General features: G+C 41.2%; 1 protein-coding gene across 1 annotated transcript in view; it reads right to left on the reverse strand.

Annotated features, from left to right (window-relative positions):
• Positions 1-22,831, reverse strand: part of UTP20 (UTP20 small subunit processome component) — a 78,442-nt gene that overhangs the window by 40,692 nt on the left and 14,919 nt on the right. Inside the window, exons 15-29 of the mRNA XM_067559718.1 lie at positions 20,959-21,064; positions 19,723-19,873; positions 19,419-19,481; positions 18,262-18,420; positions 16,153-16,229; positions 15,139-15,218; positions 14,170-14,413; positions 12,979-13,170; positions 11,104-11,194; positions 10,772-10,857; positions 9,571-9,696; positions 8,756-8,922; positions 7,896-8,104; positions 2,461-2,604; positions 308-387 (exon numbers count right to left, since the gene is read on the reverse strand). Of these exons, the coding sequence (XP_067415819.1) occupies positions 308-387; positions 2,461-2,604; positions 7,896-8,104; positions 8,756-8,922; positions 9,571-9,696; positions 10,772-10,857; positions 11,104-11,194; positions 12,979-13,170; positions 14,170-14,413; positions 15,139-15,218; positions 16,153-16,229; positions 18,262-18,420; positions 19,419-19,481; positions 19,723-19,873; positions 20,959-21,064 (1,975 nt within the window). The remainder of the gene's footprint in view (positions 1-307; positions 388-2,460; positions 2,605-7,895; positions 8,105-8,755; positions 8,923-9,570; positions 9,697-10,771; positions 10,858-11,103; positions 11,195-12,978; positions 13,171-14,169; positions 14,414-15,138; positions 15,219-16,152; positions 16,230-18,261; positions 18,421-19,418; positions 19,482-19,722; positions 19,874-20,958; positions 21,065-22,831) is intronic.

Raw genomic sequence — 22,831 nt, forward strand, 5'->3', positions numbered from 1 at the left:
TTCTCCATCACTGACAATTTCTAAACCAAGACTGGATGTTTTTCTAAAAGGAATTATTTTGGGGAAGTTGTGTGTGTTATACAAGAGGTCAGACTAAGTGATCACAATGATCCTTTCTGGGCCTTGGAATCTATGAAATTTACATGTTGTCAAAAATACTGTGCTTTGCAGCCATTTTGTACCCAATAACCAACAATTTCGCTGAGCTTGCAAGGAGGAATAATGTGTGGCTATCTTTCTGTGTTGTGTGTTTATTCACAGCAGATACCATGCATTCATCTTGCTTCTCCACAAAGTATAAGTTCACCTGGGATTCTTGCTCCAGATGTGAATGAGTTTGAGTAACGGAGTAGGCGAATACTGGCTCTCAGAAGCGAGCCTGATGATCTAGAAGGCAGAGAGAGGATAAATCACAAAACAAAACAGTGTGACCATGTAGAGCTGTTTAAAACATCAAATATAACAAAAAAACAAGTTTAAAAGAGTTCCCTGTGAACAATAAATTATCTTTTAAAAAAAATCATTTTTTGCTTTCTAACCCCTTCTATATACTGATATCTACTAATGGAGTCTCTTTTGTTCCACCTTAAAAGCTTGAAAACAAAATTCTACCTACCATTTTTTTCCCCGGCTTGGGAGTAATTTTCCCTCCCCTTGAGCTTTGCACACAGCTGCAGCCAAAGTGGCTGTCTCACATTTATATTTCTGTCTGCAGCAGGACCAGCGACATCAGTATGACTGAGAACACCTCTACTACGTTTTGGCTGCTACTGAGCAGCAGGGAGATGGTCCATGGTTTTTTTTTTTTTGGTTTATCACACCAGGATGGTGAGACGGGGGTTTTGGGTTGCTCAGTCTGCTCTGCAGATTAGACTGTGTACAACTGAAATTGAGCCAATGGTGGGGACAGATCAAAGCCTTCAAAAGCTTGTTCAGCTGCCCACAATGGTTGGGTGGCCCACTGCTCTATGCAAACCAACATTTTTCTGAACATACCAGAAAAAGGAATCTTTAATGCAATCCTATGGGAAGTCTGCTACACTGACTACTAATGCAGAGTCCCCACAATAGATTTTTATGCAGTTAACATAAGGAAACTCCAATTCCAAGCACCAAAGAATTAGAATTCTCCCTCCTCCTGTGTCATCTGATAAGCCTCATGGTTTCACAGCCTTTAAAATAATGCACAAAATCAAATGATTCTTCTGCAAATAATATCTCCAAGAGGATCAACGGCAGAAATCCCCCTAGAGGGAGCTACTGGATTATTTTTGGAGCCAGTATCCTATCATATAGTGCTGGTCTTCAGAAGTATGTCTACACTGCAATTAGACACTCGCAGCTGGCCCATGCCATCTGACATGATCTCACAGGGCTCTGGGATAAGGAGCTGATTAACTGCAGTGTAGACATTCAGGGTTGGCCAGAGCTCTAAGATCCTCCCACCTCGCAGAGTCCAAAAGCCCAGGCTCCAGTCCAAATCCAAATGTCTACATCGCCGTTAAACAGTTCCTTAGCCCAAACTGCACGAGCCCAATTCAGCTAGCACGGGCCAGCTGTGGGTTTTTAATTGTAGTGTAAACATACCATGGGATATACTATGTCCCTCAGGAAATGAATATTATTTTTTTAAACCAGTGATCATTGCTATTTAAGAAATTATATAGCGTGGTCAAATGTACACAGTGCTTTCCAAACACACTGCTTTGAGACACTCTTTGGACCCCTGATGCTGCAAAGCACTTACTCACATGCTGAATTTAAGCATGTGCTTTGACTTCTATAGGACTTTGCTGAACTGGAGTCATAGTTTCCCAATGCTGGGGATAGCTGGGGGCATAGAAAGAGACAGCTGAAAGGCTACAAGCAACAGTAAAGCAAAATTCTCTTCTACCCAGCCAATTGAGGTGCAAGGTTATGTGCTTTGCGTAAAGCTAGTTCATCTGTCATTTGGCTACATGTAAGGTGCCATACTGGTAGATGCAAGAAATACGGAAGGAATAAATAAGCAAAATGAACAAAAATGGATGAAGGGGGCAGATTATAGGTTAAGACTGACAGTGGAACAAGAACAGCTAGCCTACCAAGGTACTATCTGATACTATTTAGATGTTCTTTCAAGTGTAAATACTCAGACCTCTTAGATTAGACAGATTAGGCATATAACAGATACCAGCTGTACAATTTTGTTCCCCAAGAAGTGTCAGAGCAAACAGACTGCTTCAATTGTTAAAGAACAGAGACACTGGTTTAACTTTATTCAGATTAACCTGTAAGTACTTCTGATTATGGCTTGAATGTAGAAGCATCCTCAGCATTAATGAGATGCTTGGCCCTCTTATTAAGAGCCAAGATCAGCTCTTCACACACCATACAAGTAAACAAAATCTAGAGATTTCTAGGCAGCAAATATTACATATTAGATAACTCAGAATAAATGTACCATTCTGTCAACATTACCTGGGGCCATATCACTGCCTCAAAAATGGCATCAATCTCGTCCACTGTAAAGCTGTAGGTCTCAAAATCAGAAAAAAACTCAACTACAAGTTTGATCCCAAGACGCCTCAAATTTTTCAGTGGGTTAATGAACCTTAGCTGGATCTGCAAAAAATAAAGACAAAAATACCTAGTCTTGCTGAAATGTACCTGTTATGTACAACAAGCTAGTTACACGGCAATGAAATACTGTATTTAATCAGTCGTGGCTATGAATGAGTCTTGCTTGAACTGTTGCACTGTCTTCTCCCGTTTGCTACCGGGAACAAGTTGCCTTTATTTTAGAAAGATGGATTTTAATTTTCTGACTAAGGTCCCAATCCTACACAGAGTCACAATGCTTAAATGGGACTCTGTACAGGCACGAGAGACCCCTCATACACAGTTCGCTGAAGGCCAGAGGCCAAAGACACTGCAAGCTGGTATTACAGCTCTTAGCACTGCTCTAAGCAGATCTACATACTCCACCCTCTATATTCAAACAGTACCACTTCACATGCCTTCAAGAGTACGACCAGAATAGAGCAGTGGCATTTGGGCTTTCCTCAGTTAGCAGCCAAATAAATAACTTAGCACTATAAAGAGCAATTATATGAATTCAAAGAAATGTGGACCCCACTTCTAGATACCTTTGAATAAAAAACGTTGATATGGCTCAAGGAATGCCAGCCCTCCGTTCCTCCTCACCCTTCCTCTTTTTCCCACCCATTCCCTCTTATTTTATTACTTTTATGTTATGTCTATGTAGTGCTGTCTGGTCTTGCAGCTTTGACAAATTTTAAAATCGTGTAATTGCATAATTCTATTGGAGCTCACGCACACCCTTTTTGTACTTTTCTTTGTCTGTTTCTGTATGAAAATATATTTAAAAATATAACCCAAAAAAAGGGCACAACCAAAACCAGCGGCCAAAGGTCAATTTCCTCTTAGAACATGAAAACGTACTTGGAGGAGGGACAGGAATCCAGCAAAGAGAGTGAGCACACTCCTTTCCACAAAGAAGGAAGAGGGCTACAATATAGTCATAAGCAGTCTGCTACCCAGGTACTTAACATTAAAGACGTTACACATTCTATAGCTTTCCTTGGGGAAGATATTCAACACTGAGATAAATCATGCTAATCATGCACCTGTTTATAATATTACAGCCTCTTCTGCTAGCATCCTCTGGGTACAGCAACGCTTATGAGGGCATGTGGAGTACAGACACCGCATGCCTCCCTGGCATGGGTATAAACAGCCGGGCAGGCGGTGAGGCGTACAGACACACCAGAACCCTGAGTACATACATGGCTCTCTGCATGCTCACACAGTGCCTCCTCTGGCTACAGTGCTATTTTTAGCAGTGTAGTGTCCCACTGCTTCCCGCTGCCAGAGCCTTTCACAGTGGCATGTAGCTACACGTATCTTACATGCCATAAAGTGTAGACAACGCTTCTAGGTAATACTCTCAAAAGCTCCTAAGTGACTTAGGAACTACTATTTCTTCCCCTTACCGAGTGACCCAGGGTTGGGTCACCATGCAAACATCCACCATCTTTGTCTGTCAGCGGAAGCACTAAGATATATCAGCTTAACATCTTCTTTGATGCAATCCACCCATCACTTCCTTGGGGTCTCTCTCCTACCATCCTCTCCTGCCATACTATCTTCCCCAACTCCTCTTCATTCATTCTCCGTATGTCTTAACCAGGGAAGTCTCACTTCCTGGATTTTGTCAGCCACATCATGGATTGTGACTTCCATCCTAATGCTTTAAAATCACCGTCCGTCTCTTCATGTGACTCTTTTTATTGCACGAAGACATCTCATCTCGAACACCTGGAGGCACTGAACCTGTCATCACTTCACTGTCCAGGCTTTTGCACTACAGAGCATTGCGGGGCACATCACTGTTACATACAATTGGGCTTTCAATCCCAGTGACATACACAATACCTGACATGTTATTCCACTCTCCTCCAGAACTCCCCAGTCTGGACTGTGTCTTGCATTCAAGTTCACCATCTTCCATAACTCAGCCATCTGGATCCCTGAACTGCTCAGTCTGGTTTAGTCATACCCCATTAATCTCTATATTCAGTTCCCCTGTGGCACCCCCTACTGATCCACATTACCTCAGTCTTAGTCATATTCATTTTCATCCCATGCCAGTTTATCTTGCCCTACCTCTGATTTACTATTTACTCTAGATATGTGAACTGCATATAGCAGTGTCTCACCTTTCCCATCGAGAGCTTCCTTCAACATGATACACAGCAGCAGACTAAGTGTCCCAGGTGCAATCAGACTTTCACATCAAAGGGGCTTGTCATTCCAAAATATGTTCAGATCGCTGTTTTAGGCGATATTAAATCCTTAGACACTCCGTTTTTCCTCACACTGGTGTGAGCATCCCTCTGTCCACTTTATAACTAGGACTATAACAGCCCAGAAGCTATCCTGTTGGTACTCTAACTCCTTCTCTATCATTTGCTGAATTACAAACATAGCTTGTCCTTTCCTAAAGCTGAACTTTTCTTGTCTGAGGAGGGATTCTAGCATTCTCCTAATCATAGCAACCAAGTTGTGTTCCAGGACCTTCATTCTATGAAACAGTAACTTTATCCCTCAAATATTTCCATATTCATGGATGCTCCCCTAACTATGTACTGGGATCAAGATAGACTTGGATCTTTGGATCTTGTCTTTCCATATGATTTTAGCCACTCTGCTCATCCATTTTATGCCTCTCTTGCACAGGACTTTCACCACCTCCGCTGTCACTTCATCGGTCCAGCCACTCTACCATTCTTAGAATCATAGAATATTAGAGTTGGAAGGGACCTCAGGAGGTCATCTAGTCCAACCCCCTGTTCAAAGCAGGACTAACCTCAGCTATATCATCCCAGCCAGGGCTTTGTCAAGCCGCAGCTTAAAAACCTCTGAAGATGGAGATTCCACCACCCTCCTAGGTAACCCATTCCAGTGCTTCACCACCCTCCTAGTGAAAAACTTTTTCCTAATGTCCAACCTAGACCTCCCCAACTGCAACTTGAGACCGTTGCTCCTTGTTCTGTCATCTGCCACCACCGAGAACAGCCTAGCCCCATCCTCCCTGGAACCCCCTTTCAGGTAGTTAAAGGCTGCTATCAAATCCTCCCTCATTCTTCTCTTTTGCAGACTAAACAAGCGCAGTTTCCTTAGCCTCTCCTCATAAGTCCTGTGCTCCAGCCCCCTAATCATTTTTGTTGCCCTCCACTGTACTCTCTCCAATTTGTCTACATCCTTTTTGTAGTGGGGGGCCCAAAACTGGACACAATACTCTAAATGCAGCCTTACCAATGCCGAATAGAGGGGAATAATCACTTCCTGCGACCTGCTGGCAATGCTCCTCCTAATGCAGCCCAATATGCTTCATTATCTGGACTGCATTTCTCACCTCTTCCTCCACTGTGGCAGACTCAGGCACCACATTAGGATCACATATTGGCAGCTGTCTCTCAAAGTATTGTTTCCACCTCACATTTACTTGTTCAGCTGTTATTAGCAGTCTCCCCTGGTCATTATTTACAAATGGTGTTGCAATCCTCCTTCCCTTTGCATTTGATTTTTGCGATGCTATAGACCTTTTTGCCAGACAGATGTGGTTAACAAGCTCAGCACACAGGTCATGGCTCTCTCTGCAGCCTTCTTTACTGCCTGCTTGGCAGCTCACTTTGCTTCTTTGTATTCACTTTCATTTACACTCAATAGACTAGTATCTTTTCCTTTACGCACCGTTTTATTATTCCAGACTGCTACCAACCCAACCTCTCTCTTTCCCTTGATTTCCCCCTGTACTATCCACAAACCTCTTCTGCTGCTGCAATCCTCGCTCATTTGAGGTTGTTCTACTCTTCTCTCAGCCAACACCAAATCTGTTTCCAGACACTTATCCTGTATTGCTTGTAGAAACCTCTCTGGTCTCCTTCCCCTTAACTTCCCATGCTTTAATCTTGTTTCTTTTGGGCTTAGTTCCCTCCTTGTCCCAACTGCAATCTTTATCAAAAGGAGGCATTATTTTTGCTACTAAAATTAGAATGAAAGCAATAATTTTTACACCAAATAAACTGAATCTGATTCCCCATCTACTGAAGAGAGAGGAAGGAGACAGGCCTGTTCTCAAGGGGGCATGCTTCTATCCAGACATGGACAGATTCCATACTGAACCTGAACAGTAGGAAACAGTAAAAGTGTAACTGAGCTCAGAATTCTAAAAGTAGATATTTAACTCTTTGGGCAATATCATCCTGCAATAAATGACTCTCAAACCCATAGGAATTTCTTGTAATAATTATCCAAGGAAAACAGATTGCTCACATCCTTCTCTGAACTCTTAACACCTCACTAGCTAATGAAGTGTTAAATTAAGTTTAACAAGTGATTGCATAGCACCACAAATACTTCTCTAAGAGTTACTCAGTCACAACTGATGGTGTGAGACAACATTTGAATAACTTGAAAGTACAAAAACAATTACTCCAGAGACAAATCAAACTTTAAAAAAAAAATCCCTTCTTTCCTGATTTGATGTTTGTGTGCACATGTAATGCACTGTTGTAAATCAGAATATGGACTGTAGCTATCCTAAAATTATCCCTTCTCTTGTTGCTGGCTACTGCTACAAAACTTAGAGCGGCATGAGGGGAACTATGATCTTAAGGCCAAAAAATAAAAATAATCACAGCCCAGTTCTAATCACAGATCCTTATAGATGGATCTTGAAGTAATTAAAGCATCCACATACACGTAATAGAATTTGTCCCCACTCCAGAATCTTGTCAATTATCCATTCTGAGTCATTACAGAACAACTCTTTTAGACACAATTCTAAATCTCCCTGATGATTACTAACTATGGAGTTTACTTGTTGTTTACTTGCTAGTGGATAAAGTTCAAAGAGGGATCACACACACTGCACATAAACAGACAGAATTTTTCTTTACCTGTTTGAATTCAAGTCTAGAAAATACTTTAGCTGCCCCAAACAAACGCCTAGTTAGGGTGCACTTTGGCTTGCTTCTGAAGAGCACTAATGAAATGCCATATTTTAAAAAAAATTCATGTATTTGACATTCAAATTCTTGTTTGTATGAATTGTTACACACAACATTTTAAAATGCATATTTTATTAAATAAATTCAACACTGTGACTGGCTGAAATACCTACAATTTAACAGCACGGGTTTACTCTTTCTATATAAACACTGCAGCATTTTAAGACCAATGCTGCTGGCCTATGCTTTTATGCATCTTTCAATTGTTCACTGGTTTCTAAAGCTTCCTATTCCTTATTGGTACTATGCTTATTTTGTAAATCTGAACCAAAAGAATTGAGAAAAAAATATATACACACACTGTATCACATTTCTTACCTTCTCTCTTTGTTGAAGGATGTGGGATACTGTTGCTGTCATACAAAGTAAAATCTGTAAAATCTCAGGTAAGTACTGAATGATCAGATGGCCCATGTTTTTCAGTACAATCTCAAGGCTGTTGAACAGACTGTGCTGGCGGCCTAGAGGCAGGACTTTAGATAAATTCAGTTCTGAGATTGTTTGGAGTACTGCAATCTGGCATGGTCCTACAAAAGGGCGAAGGACAATGAAAATATCTCTTTACTTTGGTAAGTAAGGACCCGATTTCAATGGGACAAATGTCAATGTCTGAGCTATGTCTCAATGTGAGAAAGGGTGGCAAAATCTGACCCTAAACTACAAGTTTTTTATATGTTCCCAATTCAGTTTCTTATGTAAAATTAAACAGCCCCAGCTGTGTATCGTGGTTCTTATATGGCCCTCATTGCTATAGTATCAGAGTGCCTCACAATCCATGTATGCAATTATCCTCATAATACCCCATGGTACTATGCTCACCAGCCCATCAGAGAGGAAAGACAGCACAGTAGTTAGGTGCTAGCCTGGTGTTCTGGGTTCAATTCCCGGCTCTGCCACAGACCTCCTGGGTGACCTTGGGTAAGTCACTCAGTCTCTCTGTGCCTCAGTTCTGTAATAGCCATACACGAAGAATAGTACATTGTACAGCAGGGAAGGGAAACTGTGGCCAATAACTCAGGAGAAATGTCTAAAAAAAAAGTGCCAGGAGTGCTTTAATTTATCCGAGCCCCCATTACCACATCATCTAAGCCCCTCACAGACTTTAATGTATTTACCCTCCCTACACCCGGGAGGTAGGGAAGAACTATTATTCCCAATTTCTAATGGCATAAGCATACCAGCGCTGAAGTGCTTCACAGGTTCAAAGAGCAGATCCAGGAACATTCCAATCTCTTCAGGCAGCGAGCCAGCAAGGAACCTCAGAACAATTGACATACGAGTGCCCGCCGCAGCTCTGCCCTGAGTTTTGCTCCCAGTTTTGTTTCTCATCCGTCCATACAGAATTCTTCAAAAGCCAAAAAGAAATAGCATCGGTGAGTCCTCCACTACCTGCCCGTTTCTGAAGCGTTGCAGGAGCCGTCTGGCTGGTTCACCACCTTTATTTAGCAAGTATAACCTGAACTACATGGCTTGACTAAAGCTCCCCCAATTCTTATTTCTACTGCTGCTTGGCATCCAAAAATACTACCAGAAAAGGCATGCTCTTGCTCCCACAAAAGTCACTGGAAATTTTGCTAGTGATCTGAATGGGAGCAAGGCTCAAGTATGAATTAGCACAGCATCATGCTACCATGAAGACAGAGTTATAGCTGAGGAAACATTTCCATTGTAGGTCATTATTATAATGTATTTACCGAATAAATGTAATACCCTGAGGGTGAAAATATCTCAGATTTCTTCTGAAGCATTTAAAATGAACTTTTTTTTAGAAAATATGAGCTTAACTTTGCATTCAACCACACTGCACACACCTGAAGGTATTAAAGGGAATACCATGTACAGTAATGAACGAGGAAGCTGAGTCATAGTTGCTGTGAGAGCTCTAAGTTTGTATTATCTGTTTAAAATATCAACCAGAGGTTGCATTATGTTTCTTTTATAGTCATCGTTTTATTTTAATATGCAGAGTCTATACAGTGTTTCACTCACACACCTCATGAGAACAGGAACAAGATCTGGTCGGTGTTGCATTTTAACTACAGTGTTCTCCTCGGATATGCTGAAATGGACTATTTCTTCTTTAAAGCTCTTATCTTCCAGTAACCTTTGCAAGTTCTCCCTGCAAGTATTAAACACAGCTATTTTAAAAAAAAAAAAAAAAAAAAAGATCTCTGTGCTATTTATTAAAGGACCACATCCTTACTCCTTTAACAAAAGGGTATGTAAATCAAGTAGTTCAACTTCATTACACAGACCAATACTTTTCTTTCAAGGTTCTGTAAAGGCTATCCAAGTGGGCCCAATAGTGTTGTGCTGTAAATTTTACCTAATGGTTATAAAGAACAACTACAAAAATTCTTTACTGAAAAGAACACAGTTGGCCACCACATACCATGGTAGGTCTGGATGAGGGAAAAGGTTTGTTTTGTTTTGTTTCATTTTTAGAAAGAGTTAGAATCTGATAGATAGAAATATTTCTATTTTTCCATTTCTGAAAACCCGTGCTACATCCCTATTCCTTCTCTAAAACAAAACAACAATTCCTCATCTCAGATAAAAATGAGAGTTCTGTGGCACTTTAAAGACTAACAAATTTAATTTTTGTAGGCATAAGCTTCCGTGAGACTCAGCTCACTTGGTCAGATGCAGAGGTAGAATGATACAGTAAATGATACAAGATATATCTATGTTTCCTATTTACTGTATCATTCTACCTCTGCATCTGACCAAGTGAGCTGAGTCTCACGAAAGCTTATGCCTACAAAAATTAAATTTGTTAGTCTTTAAAGTGCCACAGAAATCTTGTTGTTTTTGCTGTATACAGACTAACACAGCTACCCCTCTGGAACTCTTCTCAGATACCTGCTTTTCAAGACTAGTCCAGGTTACTTTCTGTAACTGTATCTAGATCTCAGTTACAATGGCATGAAGGTGACAAACTCTTTTTTTTTAATCTTTATTGTCTACAAAAGCTTTTCCTTTTTTAATTTAAATATAAATAGGAGAAGCTTTTTTAACTCTGTCCATTTCCAAATTCAGATTCGAGCCAGGAAAATTAATTTTTTCTTGAGTTAAGAAAGTTGTGGCTATTTCTCTTAGAAGTGGATCATGCCAAGTATGATCATAAATACATTTTTGATGTGATACACAGTGATTCATCAATTTGAATGTTGGAAGAATTTTAAAGCTCTTACTTGTATGGCAGTAGGTGCGGATGCTTGTAAGTCATGATGCAGTCAAGGGCTACTTTTTGCACATTCTGGTCTTGATGGGACAACAGCTGAGGGTAACATTTTACAAGAAAAGAAAATCAGAAGAAAACCCAAATGACATATACTTCTTACATCACTATAACAAAATGATTTACTGAAGGGAGAATTCAGCCAGTGCCCCTTTAAGACACAACTAAAATATACTGCATTACAACAGTAATTATCTTTCAGTCAGAAGGACCCTTTGACTTGGTGTTCAGATAAGCCAGGAACAGATTTGTTTATTACGCAATAAAAAAATTAAGTATTATTACCTGATTGTACAACTCATTTAATTTTGGTTCCAGATACAGCGCACGTGGATTTGAAAACTTGGAGAAAACTTGCAAGTGGGCTATTAGCTGCCTAAAACAAAACAAAACAAAACAAAATACCCTTTTTATAATGAAACAGACATACACACTGTGTTGTTATCAACAGGTAGGAGAATAACAACAAGATTCTGAGTTTCTGAACTTCAGTGGGGCCACATTTACTAACAGGCTCAAATAGCAATGGAAGGACTTATGCCAGTGTAAAAAGTGGTAAGAGTAAACTGGACTTGGGGACAAGACCACATCATCCGAGAACAGCCACATCTCCACTTGCTGGGCAAAGAGAGAGGTGAGGGGGTCAAAAGACCTTGGCAAAGTGGCAAAAGTGGGCAGGCATAGTAAAAAAAAAAAAAGGGGGGGGGGGGAGGGACACGAGATCCAGAACAGCAAAAATCCATGCTGATTTAGCAGTTCCCTGCAGAGGTTCACATCAAAAAATTTCTGCTGAATCGGCCATGTGATTGAATTTCCTCCACCCTGTCTAAACCGAGCAAAGGGAAGTGCTACGCTCCAAAGCAAGTACGATGATCTCCCCTGAATGATAATCATGATGGAGTTGTGCACTCTACAGGTCACCAGGCACGCTCCTTCAATCTAGCCTCTCGGGTCATGCCTAGCTCTTCTTTTTTCATCATTTTCAGGGAGAGGTTTGTAATATACATTTTGTGAGAGCCTAAACTACAATGGTGAAAATCTGAAAGTATAATGAGGAGTCCAGGGTCAAGAGAAAAAGTGTTCACTAAAGAATTCATTAACAACTAACCAGTAAATCTTTTACGCTTTAGTTATTGCTACTAGCATTTTAAAAGTTTCCATGTAGGAACAAGAACATTTTGAAGCAGAAGTTCAAATCTGGTGACAATCAGATTTTTGTAATTATTCCTAATTTACAGAAATGAACTACTCAGATTAGGGAACAGAACAAAATAACAGAACAGATAGGACATCTGCAACTAAGCCAGAATACAGACTAGAATTCATTGCATCTTAATGTGCAAGAAGACATTTTTAAAGTTCTCTGTTGCTACTCATGTCATTCTCAAACAGGCAAAAATAGTTGATGTGAATCACCTGAAATGAATGGGCAGACAGCAGCAGGGTAAAAAGCCCGTAGTCAAGAAGTTTCAAAATTGTGTTTCAAGAAACAAGCCATACACAATTTACACACAAAATAACTTGATATTGTGGAACAATGTCACAATAGCATATATTTCTAGTAAGAAATACCAAAAAACTCTGAAATCCGTAACTGGGTGCCCACAATGACTTTCAAAAGTGCTGAGCATCCATCAGCTCCCATTGACATTAAAAGAGAAGCAGACACACATGCAAAGAGGCAACAGTGATTTTTTTCTCCCAACACTAACTCTGGGATCCCAACTGGGTTGCCAACCCCCCAGGATTGTCCTGGAGTCTCCAGGAAATAAAGATTAATCTTTAATTAAAGATTATGTCACGTGCTGAAACCTCCAGGAATATGTCCAACCAAATTCAACAATCCTAGATCCTGTGCAATATTTGCTTTAAATTATGAAAAGCTATGGCCTATTACCCATATTACAGTAGTGCCCGGAGGTGCCAGCCAGGACCCCCATATTGGTGTTAGGTATTGCATGGGGACAGGGTCCCCTCCCCAAAGAGCTCACGCAACCTCATGAAAGACTGAAACAAATGAAGGAAGGGGAAAGGGATGCACATAAGCACAGAGATCAACACAGAGTGAGTCACCCCATTCCGTGAAACCTTTTCAAACATCAAATGGTTAATGTTTTAATTTCACTTGCTCCTTGCCTAACCAAACTAAGCAAAACTCACTTTGCCGCAGCTCTTCTTGTTTTCTTTTTTTGCAACCCTTCAACCACCGGTTCTTCTACTCCCTCCAACTCCTCCTCCTGGCTAGCTTGGTGTATTTCTGTGGGTTTTTCTGCTTCTTCTATGGCACCACTGTTTTTCTTTCTAAGATCCTGGGTTGGAGCCACCAGAGAATCTGCTGGGTAATATTCATTGCTATATTCAGAATAAATACATAAACAGATAAATAAATTCGAGTATCTGCTGGCACGAGGTTTATTTGAAGCTGTTCACAACTGAAAGTTCCAGTTATCAATAGAGTTGTGCTTTGTGACACTGGACAGTTAAAGATCCCCAAAAGAAATTCATTTCAGCATGCAGATGGGCATTTATTTTACTGCGAATGGCGGAGATATTTAAGGAAGTGAGCAAATGTAAAAGAAAAAAAAATAAAAGGACTAACAAAATCAGAAGAATGTGGTCAGAAAAAGACAACAAGGTGAACCATTATAGATTTCTAAATAGAATGGGCAAGTTTTTTTAAAAGTTGGCGGGGCTATGAGAAAATGAAAGTTAGGAAGTGTAGGAATTGATGCTACATGGTGGAAGCCCTCTCACTTGAAAACAATTAAAACTAGTCTGGACAATGCACTAGGAAACACACCATAAAGAAGAGTCAAGGGCTGGCAGGGGACTAAAGTGAGGGCCTGACTCAAAGCCCATTGGAGTAAACAGAGACACTCACTGATTTCAGTGGGCACCGGACCAGGCTCTAGATACTCTAAAAGGTATCATCCCATCTCTGGTCTTTTATAACTGAGTAAAAATACATGCTTTCTTTTACCAAATAAGGGAGACAAGGAAGAGCCTCATCTTCAAGTCTATTTCCAAGATACTTTACTTACTCGGAAATGACACCCTCCCCATAGCAGTAGCTAGGCTGTGTCACCAGAACTCATTAGTAAACTGAGGCTCAACAGCAGCAACCGACAGTCAGAAAATAAAAGCAAGCGCTCTCTAGTGTGAGCCATGTTTAACCAAAAGGATGGACCAACTTCAATATAAAATCAGACCTTCCTATGATTGAGGGTCTCAGGAAATAAAATCCATTGAAAAAGAAAATCACCCATCAGTTGTCTTATAGGGACTCTAGTAACTCTGTCTTCATTTGTGACATTACCAAGCAATGTCTCATCACTGAACATGGTCACTTACCTAATGAATCTCAAGAGAAGTGGGGAAAGCTCCCTCGATCTGGGCTCCACTCTGTCGGGAAACTTGGCCAATGCCTTCCAAAGCAGAAACCGGAAATTTGAGTAATCCATCCGCTCGTTGCAATCCGTTCTAAACCTGAGCTGCTCGAGATACAGGCGTCCCACATTTCCTTCTGGGATCTTCTCATTCTCTGTACCTGCAGTGCCTTCCTGAGCTTCACTCAGCTCATCTTGCAGCTCCCTCTCTATAGAGGAAACAAAACGAGGTCCTCATTACTTCAAGAAAACTTCAGGGTTGATTCAATAATTGCTGGTAGTGGGGTCAGTGCTCTGGGATAAATACCAGTAACAATTAGCATTAACGTTTGACATCGATCTAGCAAATTCTGCTTAATATTGATCTGAACCTGCAACACTGGTGGGATGTCAGAACTTCAGCCCCAATTCATCAAGGAGCCTAACTTTAAGTACGTGTAGCCCCAATGAATGGCTGTCCTTGTGACATACAGTGAAATCCAGTATTCACATTCGAGAGCAGGGTCAAAGAAGACAGATACATTTGGAAGAAATTCTACTGATTCCATGTTGAACAGGGTGAGGAAAGAAGATTTTCTATAGACATTACTGAAAATCCTCCCAGACTCCTATTGTCCCTGATCATCATGAGTAGAGCCAGTCTAGGCATAAACCATGCACTCTCTGGTGCCCCATATGTTCAGAGGACTCTGCAACCCATGGATTCTCCCTGTTTACCTCATGGCAAGTTGGATAAGAGCAAGAGGCAATAATTTTGACAGATCTCCCCTCTCTCCCTCTGGAAATGAAGACAGAAGGGGAGGGGAAAAACTCAGGTCCCGATTTTTCCCTTTTTGCTAGTTTGGAGCACACAAGAGCATAAAGGCAGTGCTGTTCGTGAACCACGCACATCTTAACTAAGTTAGTGTCTAAATGTCTACAAAGCGCAACTTACCAGCATAGGCAGCAGCTTTCTCCAAGTGCTCATAATAGACTTTCCAGAACTGTTTATTCTCCATTTCATTTGCATGAGATCTAACAATAAACAAGACAGTAGTTAAGTAAAAAATAGCACGGGACATAACCAGGTTAACTGCTAATATGTTCAAAGACTTGGTGTCCAGCCCTAGTCAGCAAGTATGGAGCAAAGACATTTGCTGTGTGCGGCTATATATAATGTTTCTTTGCCTTCCTCTGAAGATCCCAAAAGTTAATTGTTATCATAATAGCCTGGTTATATCTTGCGAATACAAATGGACCTTTGTTACAGATGTTTTCAAGTCTGTCAGTATTGCCTATGCAATAACATAGCACTTGACCAAAACAAAGAGTCAGCGAGGATTCATCCACTGAAGACGTAGTTTAACATTTTCATTATCTCACTAATTTGATGGAGAAATGCCACATTATATTTAGATCACAGAATGTACAGAGAAAAAGCTAAGCAGTCAAAAGCCAGGCAAATTCACACCAAAAGCTGACACTCCAACCTTAAAGCTCAATCCAGTGGCCACCCAAATTAATGGGCAGCTCTTTCACAGTCTTCAGTGGGTTTTGAATCAGGCCCTTAGTGAGGGCAGGAAAGAGAGAGAGACTTATTTATTATTCATATAATACCTAAAACATGATGGCCAAAACAGCATGAGATAAGGAGTGGACTATCTTGGATGTGAGTCTGTTATCTTTGTATTGCAATCACTGATGTTATTTAACAATCGTTTTGCCTGTGAGTTCTCTTTAATATTTATGCATCACAAAAACAAGTTAAAAAGTAAATGTCTCTAAAGAGCAAGATTTACTTGAGAGATTAGAGGCATTTCTGTGTTATCTCATGTAAACGTATTTCTTACTTGTGTGTATGTGCATTTATTTTTAGGGATGTGACATTTTTATTTAGGTTTTTTTAAAGGTACAGGAGCAGGTACGACAATACAAATGAGGCTCCCACCATCCACTAGCACATACTTACGCTATGAGTTCAACAACAGGATCCCAGAGAGGGCTGAAATTAATATAGAGCATTCCCAGCAAATACTGAAGAGGCACCTATAGTAACACACAAGAAAACTTTGTTTGAAAATGCGAACGATGACATTTAAAATAGGTATAAAAACAGCTTCACTGATTGATGAACTGCAAGAAAAAGAGCAATAAAGTCAAAATTAAAATATCTCAGAATCAACATCAATAATTAAGACATTTATATTATTGCTTGTACTCTGGTAGCACTAAGGCTACATCGTGCTAGGTACTGTACAAACGTTTAAACAAAGAGGATTCCCTGCCCTGAAGAGCTTACATTGCGTTAGACCCAGGGACCACATCAGGATTGGGCTCCCCATTGAGCTAAGTGCCAAACAGACAGACAGACATACACACACACTCCCCAAGGAGTTTACAACTCAAGGAAAGTTATAAAAGCACTTAAACAGCAGTAGTAATAAGTTAATATTTAGCTAGAACAGGAAAAATCCTGCCTGTAGCAGCATTGGTGGTGTGAAGCCCACACCCACTTACCAACAGGGTCAGATTCAGCAACCATAGATAGACATCCCTGCAATCTAAAAGACCTCAATCCCACAATGAGCTCCAATTAGGCAGAGCTCCACTGAGGTCCAACCACACAGAGCTCATTGGAAGGTCAGGGGATAAACTGCTAACAGCTCACCCTAGCCCTTAGCATCACTTCCATCCGTTTTCTGCTGAATACTCTTTACAGTAGTTTTTGGAAGGTTTAAATACCATCATTTTTCTTCTGTTTCTGCCCTTACTAGTTATTGAGGCATATATAGTTTAGTCCAGTGGTTCTTAACCTTTCCAAACTACTGTACCCCTGAAGCCTGAGTCCCACTCCCAAGGGGCTGAGGCATGTAACTTAGTTTCATGGCGCCCCTGTGGCTCCAGGCAATTGCCTTTCTTGCCACCCCCAATACCAGCTCTGCACTTGCGACCCCTCTAAAACCCCAGGTTAAGAAACACTGGTTTAGTCAGTTTAAGATTAAAAACAACAACAAGACATAAGTCTTCATGGCACATGCTGATCACCTACTAGAGCCAAAGATATTTACCAATGTGGGGGAATACTGTACATGGAAATGCATGATGGCATCTTATATTTTCCCCTGAAACATTAAGCACCAATCATTGGTGGAGAAAGGATACTGGACTAGAGGGGCAGGAGAGACCATTGCTCAGGTGGGACATTCAAAAGCACCCAAGTTGTCATCTTATTTTGTATGGCTTAAAAACAGCAATGTCAGATGTCCAAGCTTAGACTGGCAATCCAATTGATTGCTTCCAATGTTGTGGAGCAGACAGCAGAGATACCACTCAGATACGATGGTTTGGGGCACTGATTGATGAGGTGTTCTATAGTTTGAAGTCTGTTTCGGCAGTCACAAACAGAACCGTGTCTCAGGGTTTGTCTACACTTACAGCGCTGCAGCTCTTAGTGAAGACGCTACCTATTTCGACAGGAGAGCGTCTCCTGCTGGTGTAGGTTCTCCACCTCCTGAGAGGTGGTAGCTTTGTTGATGGGAGAAGCCCACCCATTAACATATGCTGTCTACACTAGGGGTCAAGTTGGTATAACTATGTCACTCAGAGGTGTGGATTTCCTACACCCGAGCGACATAGTTATACCAACATAAGTTTGTAGTGTAGACCAGGGCTCCGTCCCCACACATGGAGAGGGCAGGCACGTATACCATACAAAGTACAGATGCAGTCTAAAGTGGACCATATTTTCCCTGGGAGCAAAAAGCCACATGGTTCTTTGGTTGGGTGCTTGATGAGGTGTTTGTTTGGGATGTTGATGTCTTTACACCTTGCTCACCATTCATCATCGAGGGGAAAACCCTATGTCTTTGAGCTCTAGCACTGCAAGCCAAGAGAGTCCCAGTGACCAGCAATGAGTGTTGTGCTCCTAACTCAACCATGATGGCTAGTTTGTTCCCAGCCGGCATTTACTGAAGCCTTCACAAGTCAATGAAAACGCTTTGATGAAGTAAAAGGCAAAATTTTCTTGCCTTAGTAAAAAGGAAACAATCCAATGTACCTTTTGGCAATCACTTCTCACCTCATGTAAAGGTCCATCCAGGACTGCAGACTGCACCACATCATGCCTCAGTTTCCTTAAATGAAGAAGTTTTTCTCTATAATCATTCACACTGGCTGGCACGAGTTCAGCTTGAAGTAATATGGCAAACACAGACTGAAGCTCTCCTGTTCCATCATCCTGAACAAACCAGTAAAATGCCTTTTGTTAGAGCAGTGGTTCCCAACCTTTTTGGCTTGAGGCCCACAAATATGATTTTTATAACCCTGAAGGGCCACCAGTCTCCTCCAGCAGCCCCTCTTCTCCCCCACTGCAGCCAGTGGGAAGGAGTTCAGCGAGGAGGGTCCCTAGGCAGCGGCTCCCTTCTGCAACCAGGGAGACAGAAGATCAATGATTCCCTTCCTCTGACTCCAGCAGGGAATCAGCGCCTAGGGACCCAGGCAGAGTGCTATGCTCTCTGCTAGAGCCAGGGGAGGAGAGCGCTGATCTCCCATCCAGCTGGCTAAGCAGGGAAACTGCGCTCTCCCTTGGTCCCTAGGCAGCAGTTCCCTTTTGCAGCAGCCAAGGGAATGGACGATCAGTGCTCCCCTCCCTCCGACTCCCAGCAGGGACCCAGCACCTAGGGACCCAGGCGGAGGTGCTTTGCCATGCTCCCTGCTATAGCCAGGGGGAGTGCAGCGCTGATCTCCCATCCCGTTGGCTGCAGCAAGGAGCCTGCACCATTTTTCAGCCCCGTGGCAATGTGCTGCAGTTGGGTCCTTAGGCAGCAGCAGCAACTCCCTTTTGCAGCCAGCAGGAGGGAAGCATGGGCCATTTTGAAAGCCCCCCCATGGGCCACTTCCGGCCTGCAGGCCATGGGTTGGGAACCACTGTGTTATAGGGATCCTCTCTGGACAATTGTTTTATCATAATTTACTACATAAAGGCAGAGCTTCAGCTGCCATGAACTGGCACAGCTCCAATGAACTCGAGGGAGCTACAGAGATTCCACCAGCTGAGAATCGGGCCCATAAAGTTACAGTCTGAATAAATGAACACGAATAAAGGGAGCCCACTTTAGCTAAAGAACAGAAACTAGTTGTGGAAATGGCTAATAAAGTCCGTGTCCCGGAAAGCGCTTACATTAAAAATAACATACCCGTGTGTTTGAAATGTTAAAGCAGCAATTGTAACACTACCTTGGTTGATGTAGGAAGCTGAATCTCAAAATGATTTAAAATCCTTATGGTCAAGAGTCGAACCTATTAAAAGTGAAAGCATGTTTTAGAAGTGTACTGCAAACAATGAAAGGCCATTGAAAATGGGCACAATCTTAAAGAGATGAAAGGCATTTGTTCTTACGCATAATTACACGTTGTGCCTTTAGGCCTCCCTTATTTAGCTTATTTCAAACACAAGGACAACTTGCCACTTGTTAAGAATTAATTTTTTCATTAAACCAAATCAGCTTGCACATTGGAAACCATTAGAAAAGAAGATTACCTTGGATATGCTGGAGGCAATATTGCTTTTCAATTTATCAAATAAGTCCACTAAGTTATCATGGGAAAGAGGATCCTGGCAACCACACAATGCCAACCTTGTATAATAGAGATCAGCCAGTAGCAAGGCCGATGGGTCTGAAGGGAAGGTGCTAAAACAAAACATTATACAAGGTGAACCACAAACAAATCTGAACAAAATTCTCACATGGAGAACCCGCTGCTCCCCAACTAATTCAAGATTCTGCTAGCACGTTACACATTGGTAAGCAGGTAGTGTCAGAGGCTGTGTTTACAGTCGTAAGGCCTAAGTTACGCAGGGCAAAATTACATGTGTGAGGGTCTTCCATTTCCTTCTCAGCCTATAACTGGACCTGCAGCACTGTGGTGTGTGCATGCAGAGACCCTGAATGAGCAAGGACCTGTGCAGGGATGCTGGAAGGATAAAATCCATTAATGATTGTCAAGCACTCAGATACAAAATGTGACGGGGGCCCATATAATTTGTAGACCAGGAAATGCTGCAAGTCCCACTTGTTTTCTCTAGCTGGACTGAGAGATCATACATATCTTAAACATCTTTTTAGCTGCTCGGTTATTAGGTACGTTAATTATTAGTTGAAGGGGGTTAATGGAGTAGTCAGGTTTTATAAGTGTTTATTAAAACGTGGAGCTCAAAAGTGAGGTACTCCATTTACCTGAGGGACTGTACAAAATAACATCGAAAATCAATATCTATTGGGGGGGATGATATCCAACTAATACTGTAGGTGACTTTTCAAGTCCACAACAAGAATTATAAACATATTATGAATATATATAAATATATTTATGTTTAGCTGAGACTATTTTCACTTTACTTTTTTTGTAAGTAAAACAAAACATAAGAGCCCCAACCGCAATCCTGCAAGTTAAAAACAGCATGGATTGCTGCATTCACAAATTCAACAGCAAGAAAGGTTCATCTGCAGCTTTCAAACAGAGGTTCAATTCAGATGAGCAGATTGTTATTATGGAGCTAGGGCTATAAAGTGTATACCATACAGTACAGTAAATTAGCAGTGTCTGACAACATCCCTACTCCAGATGGCTAAAAACCTGAAGAAACATGCTGGTGTAAGACTACAGGACAAACAAAGCAAGCATTTTTGTTTTGCTTAATAGCCCTTAAATAAAGGCAAAGTTATCTCTTCACTATATTAAGTGGAACACCAGAGAGTCAGAAGAGTTTACTTACGTCACCAAGTTCTTCACACGTTCCACAGGTAACAAATGGAGAATTTCAGAAGATTCTGCTAAACTAAGCAGAGTGCTCACAGCTTGGCAGGCCACAAACAAGCCTCCTGGAAGCAGAGGAAATGGGAACAAACTTGTATATTCATTCACTCACATTGAATTCCTGATTGTAAAGTGCTCTGGGATCCTCAATGAGAGGAGCCACAGAACTGTACAGGATTATAACATAATTTCACACACTATGGCCAACAAATAATATTTTTATTTCTAACTGCAAATAACTCAACATTTATCACCACCCAGGACAGAAGTTTAGAGAAGAATTCTCCTCTGATCGTCAGAGCAGATCTCAATTCTGAAATGCTGTTGTCCCTGAACGTGCAGAATGCCCAGTTCGTGTCTGTCTATGTGAAGTCTGGGCACATAGGGAGAGCAGAGAACTGAAATTAAGCACCTGTGGATGTCAGAGAATTTTGCTAAAAAACGGTGCTTGGGAAACCAGGAAGAGTTGCCAAATGCATTACGGAAAGGGAGGGAGGGGACACAAGAATTGCACAAGCATTCAGATATCCTTGCACCTTGGAAATACAGAGTGGGATTTGCAAACCATCTACATGATTTAGAGGCTCAATTCCTCTAAATCTGGGCTTTTATTTACCACAGATAACTCTGAAAGTGGTTTCCTTTCTGCACGTACACCCTTCTTTAGGATTAGAGAGTTTTTCTACCTCTCACAGGTCCACTCATCATAATCAACCCCAAACTGCAGCCAAAATCCTCCCAGCCAAAAATGAGGAAGCAGTTCCTGTCAATGCCACTCCTAAACTGGCCAAAGAGTTCACTCCATTTCTTCTTCCCATGCAGAAGAGTCATCGTCCTTGTGCAAGGGACAGTAAGAGAGATTTACGATGGCACAAAGGAAAGTTAAGCACCCAGCTCCCACTGAAAATGAATGGGAGCTGGGGCATCTAAGTCCTCCATGGGCCTTAGAATATCTCCCCCACTTTGATTTGCTTTAATTCCCCAGCCACCTGTGGGTTCTTTCTTACTTTTAGTCTGTGCAGAGAATTCCCTACTGAAATAAATGGGGAGCTTTCTATTTAAAAACAGAAACTGATGGCAGAATCAGGTTTTACAGATCTGTTTTTGAAAGTTTGTTGGTTTTTTTCCTTAAAGTAATTACAATAGATTAAAACAGCTGGATACCACATAGAAAAAAAGGGGTAGGAAGTTTAGGGGCCGTTACTGACACAGACTAATATTAGAGAAGAAAATCAGAACGTAGTATACTACTTTGGATATTTCTCTGAAGATTGTTAGCAATTATGATGGATTAATAGCCAATAAGGATAACCATCTCTTATATAGTGCTTTTCATCCACAGAGCTCAAAGTGCTTTACTAAGGGAAGTTTGCATACTTCTTTATGAAGCTGAACTTTTAAAATCACTCAGTTATAATTTTGATGCATATTTCCAATTAAATCATAAGATTTCTCTGGGCGATGGGTATAGAGAGGGCTACCAATTTGTTAATACATGAAGCTGTACACATAGGCAAGATACTCAGATTTAGAATTACTGTTAAGACCCAGGATATAGATAGGAAAATTCCAGATGCGGAGCCAAAGATTCTGAACACTGCCAAAGAACGCATGTAAAAACTATCACTATCTTTTTGCTATAAACTTGACTTTGATAACCCAGCTTGGCTTAATTTCCATTTCGTTTACTCCCACTTGCTTCCTTTTTCTTCACAATCCATCTCTCACATTCCATCTTTCTAAGCATCTTGGTTAGTCTCACGTTTTGAGTCTATATTTTTGTGGGCTCCTTGTCCAATCACATATCCCTAGCATGATATTTACTTCACACA

This window comes from Emydura macquarii, unplaced genomic scaffold (assembly GCF_026122565.2).
Source record: "Emydura macquarii macquarii isolate MOO-44397 ecotype Brisbane River unplaced genomic scaffold, CSIRO-AGI_Emac_v2 contig_2205, whole genome shotgun sequence".
NCBI lineage: Eukaryota > Metazoa > Chordata > Testudines > Chelidae > Emydura > Emydura macquarii.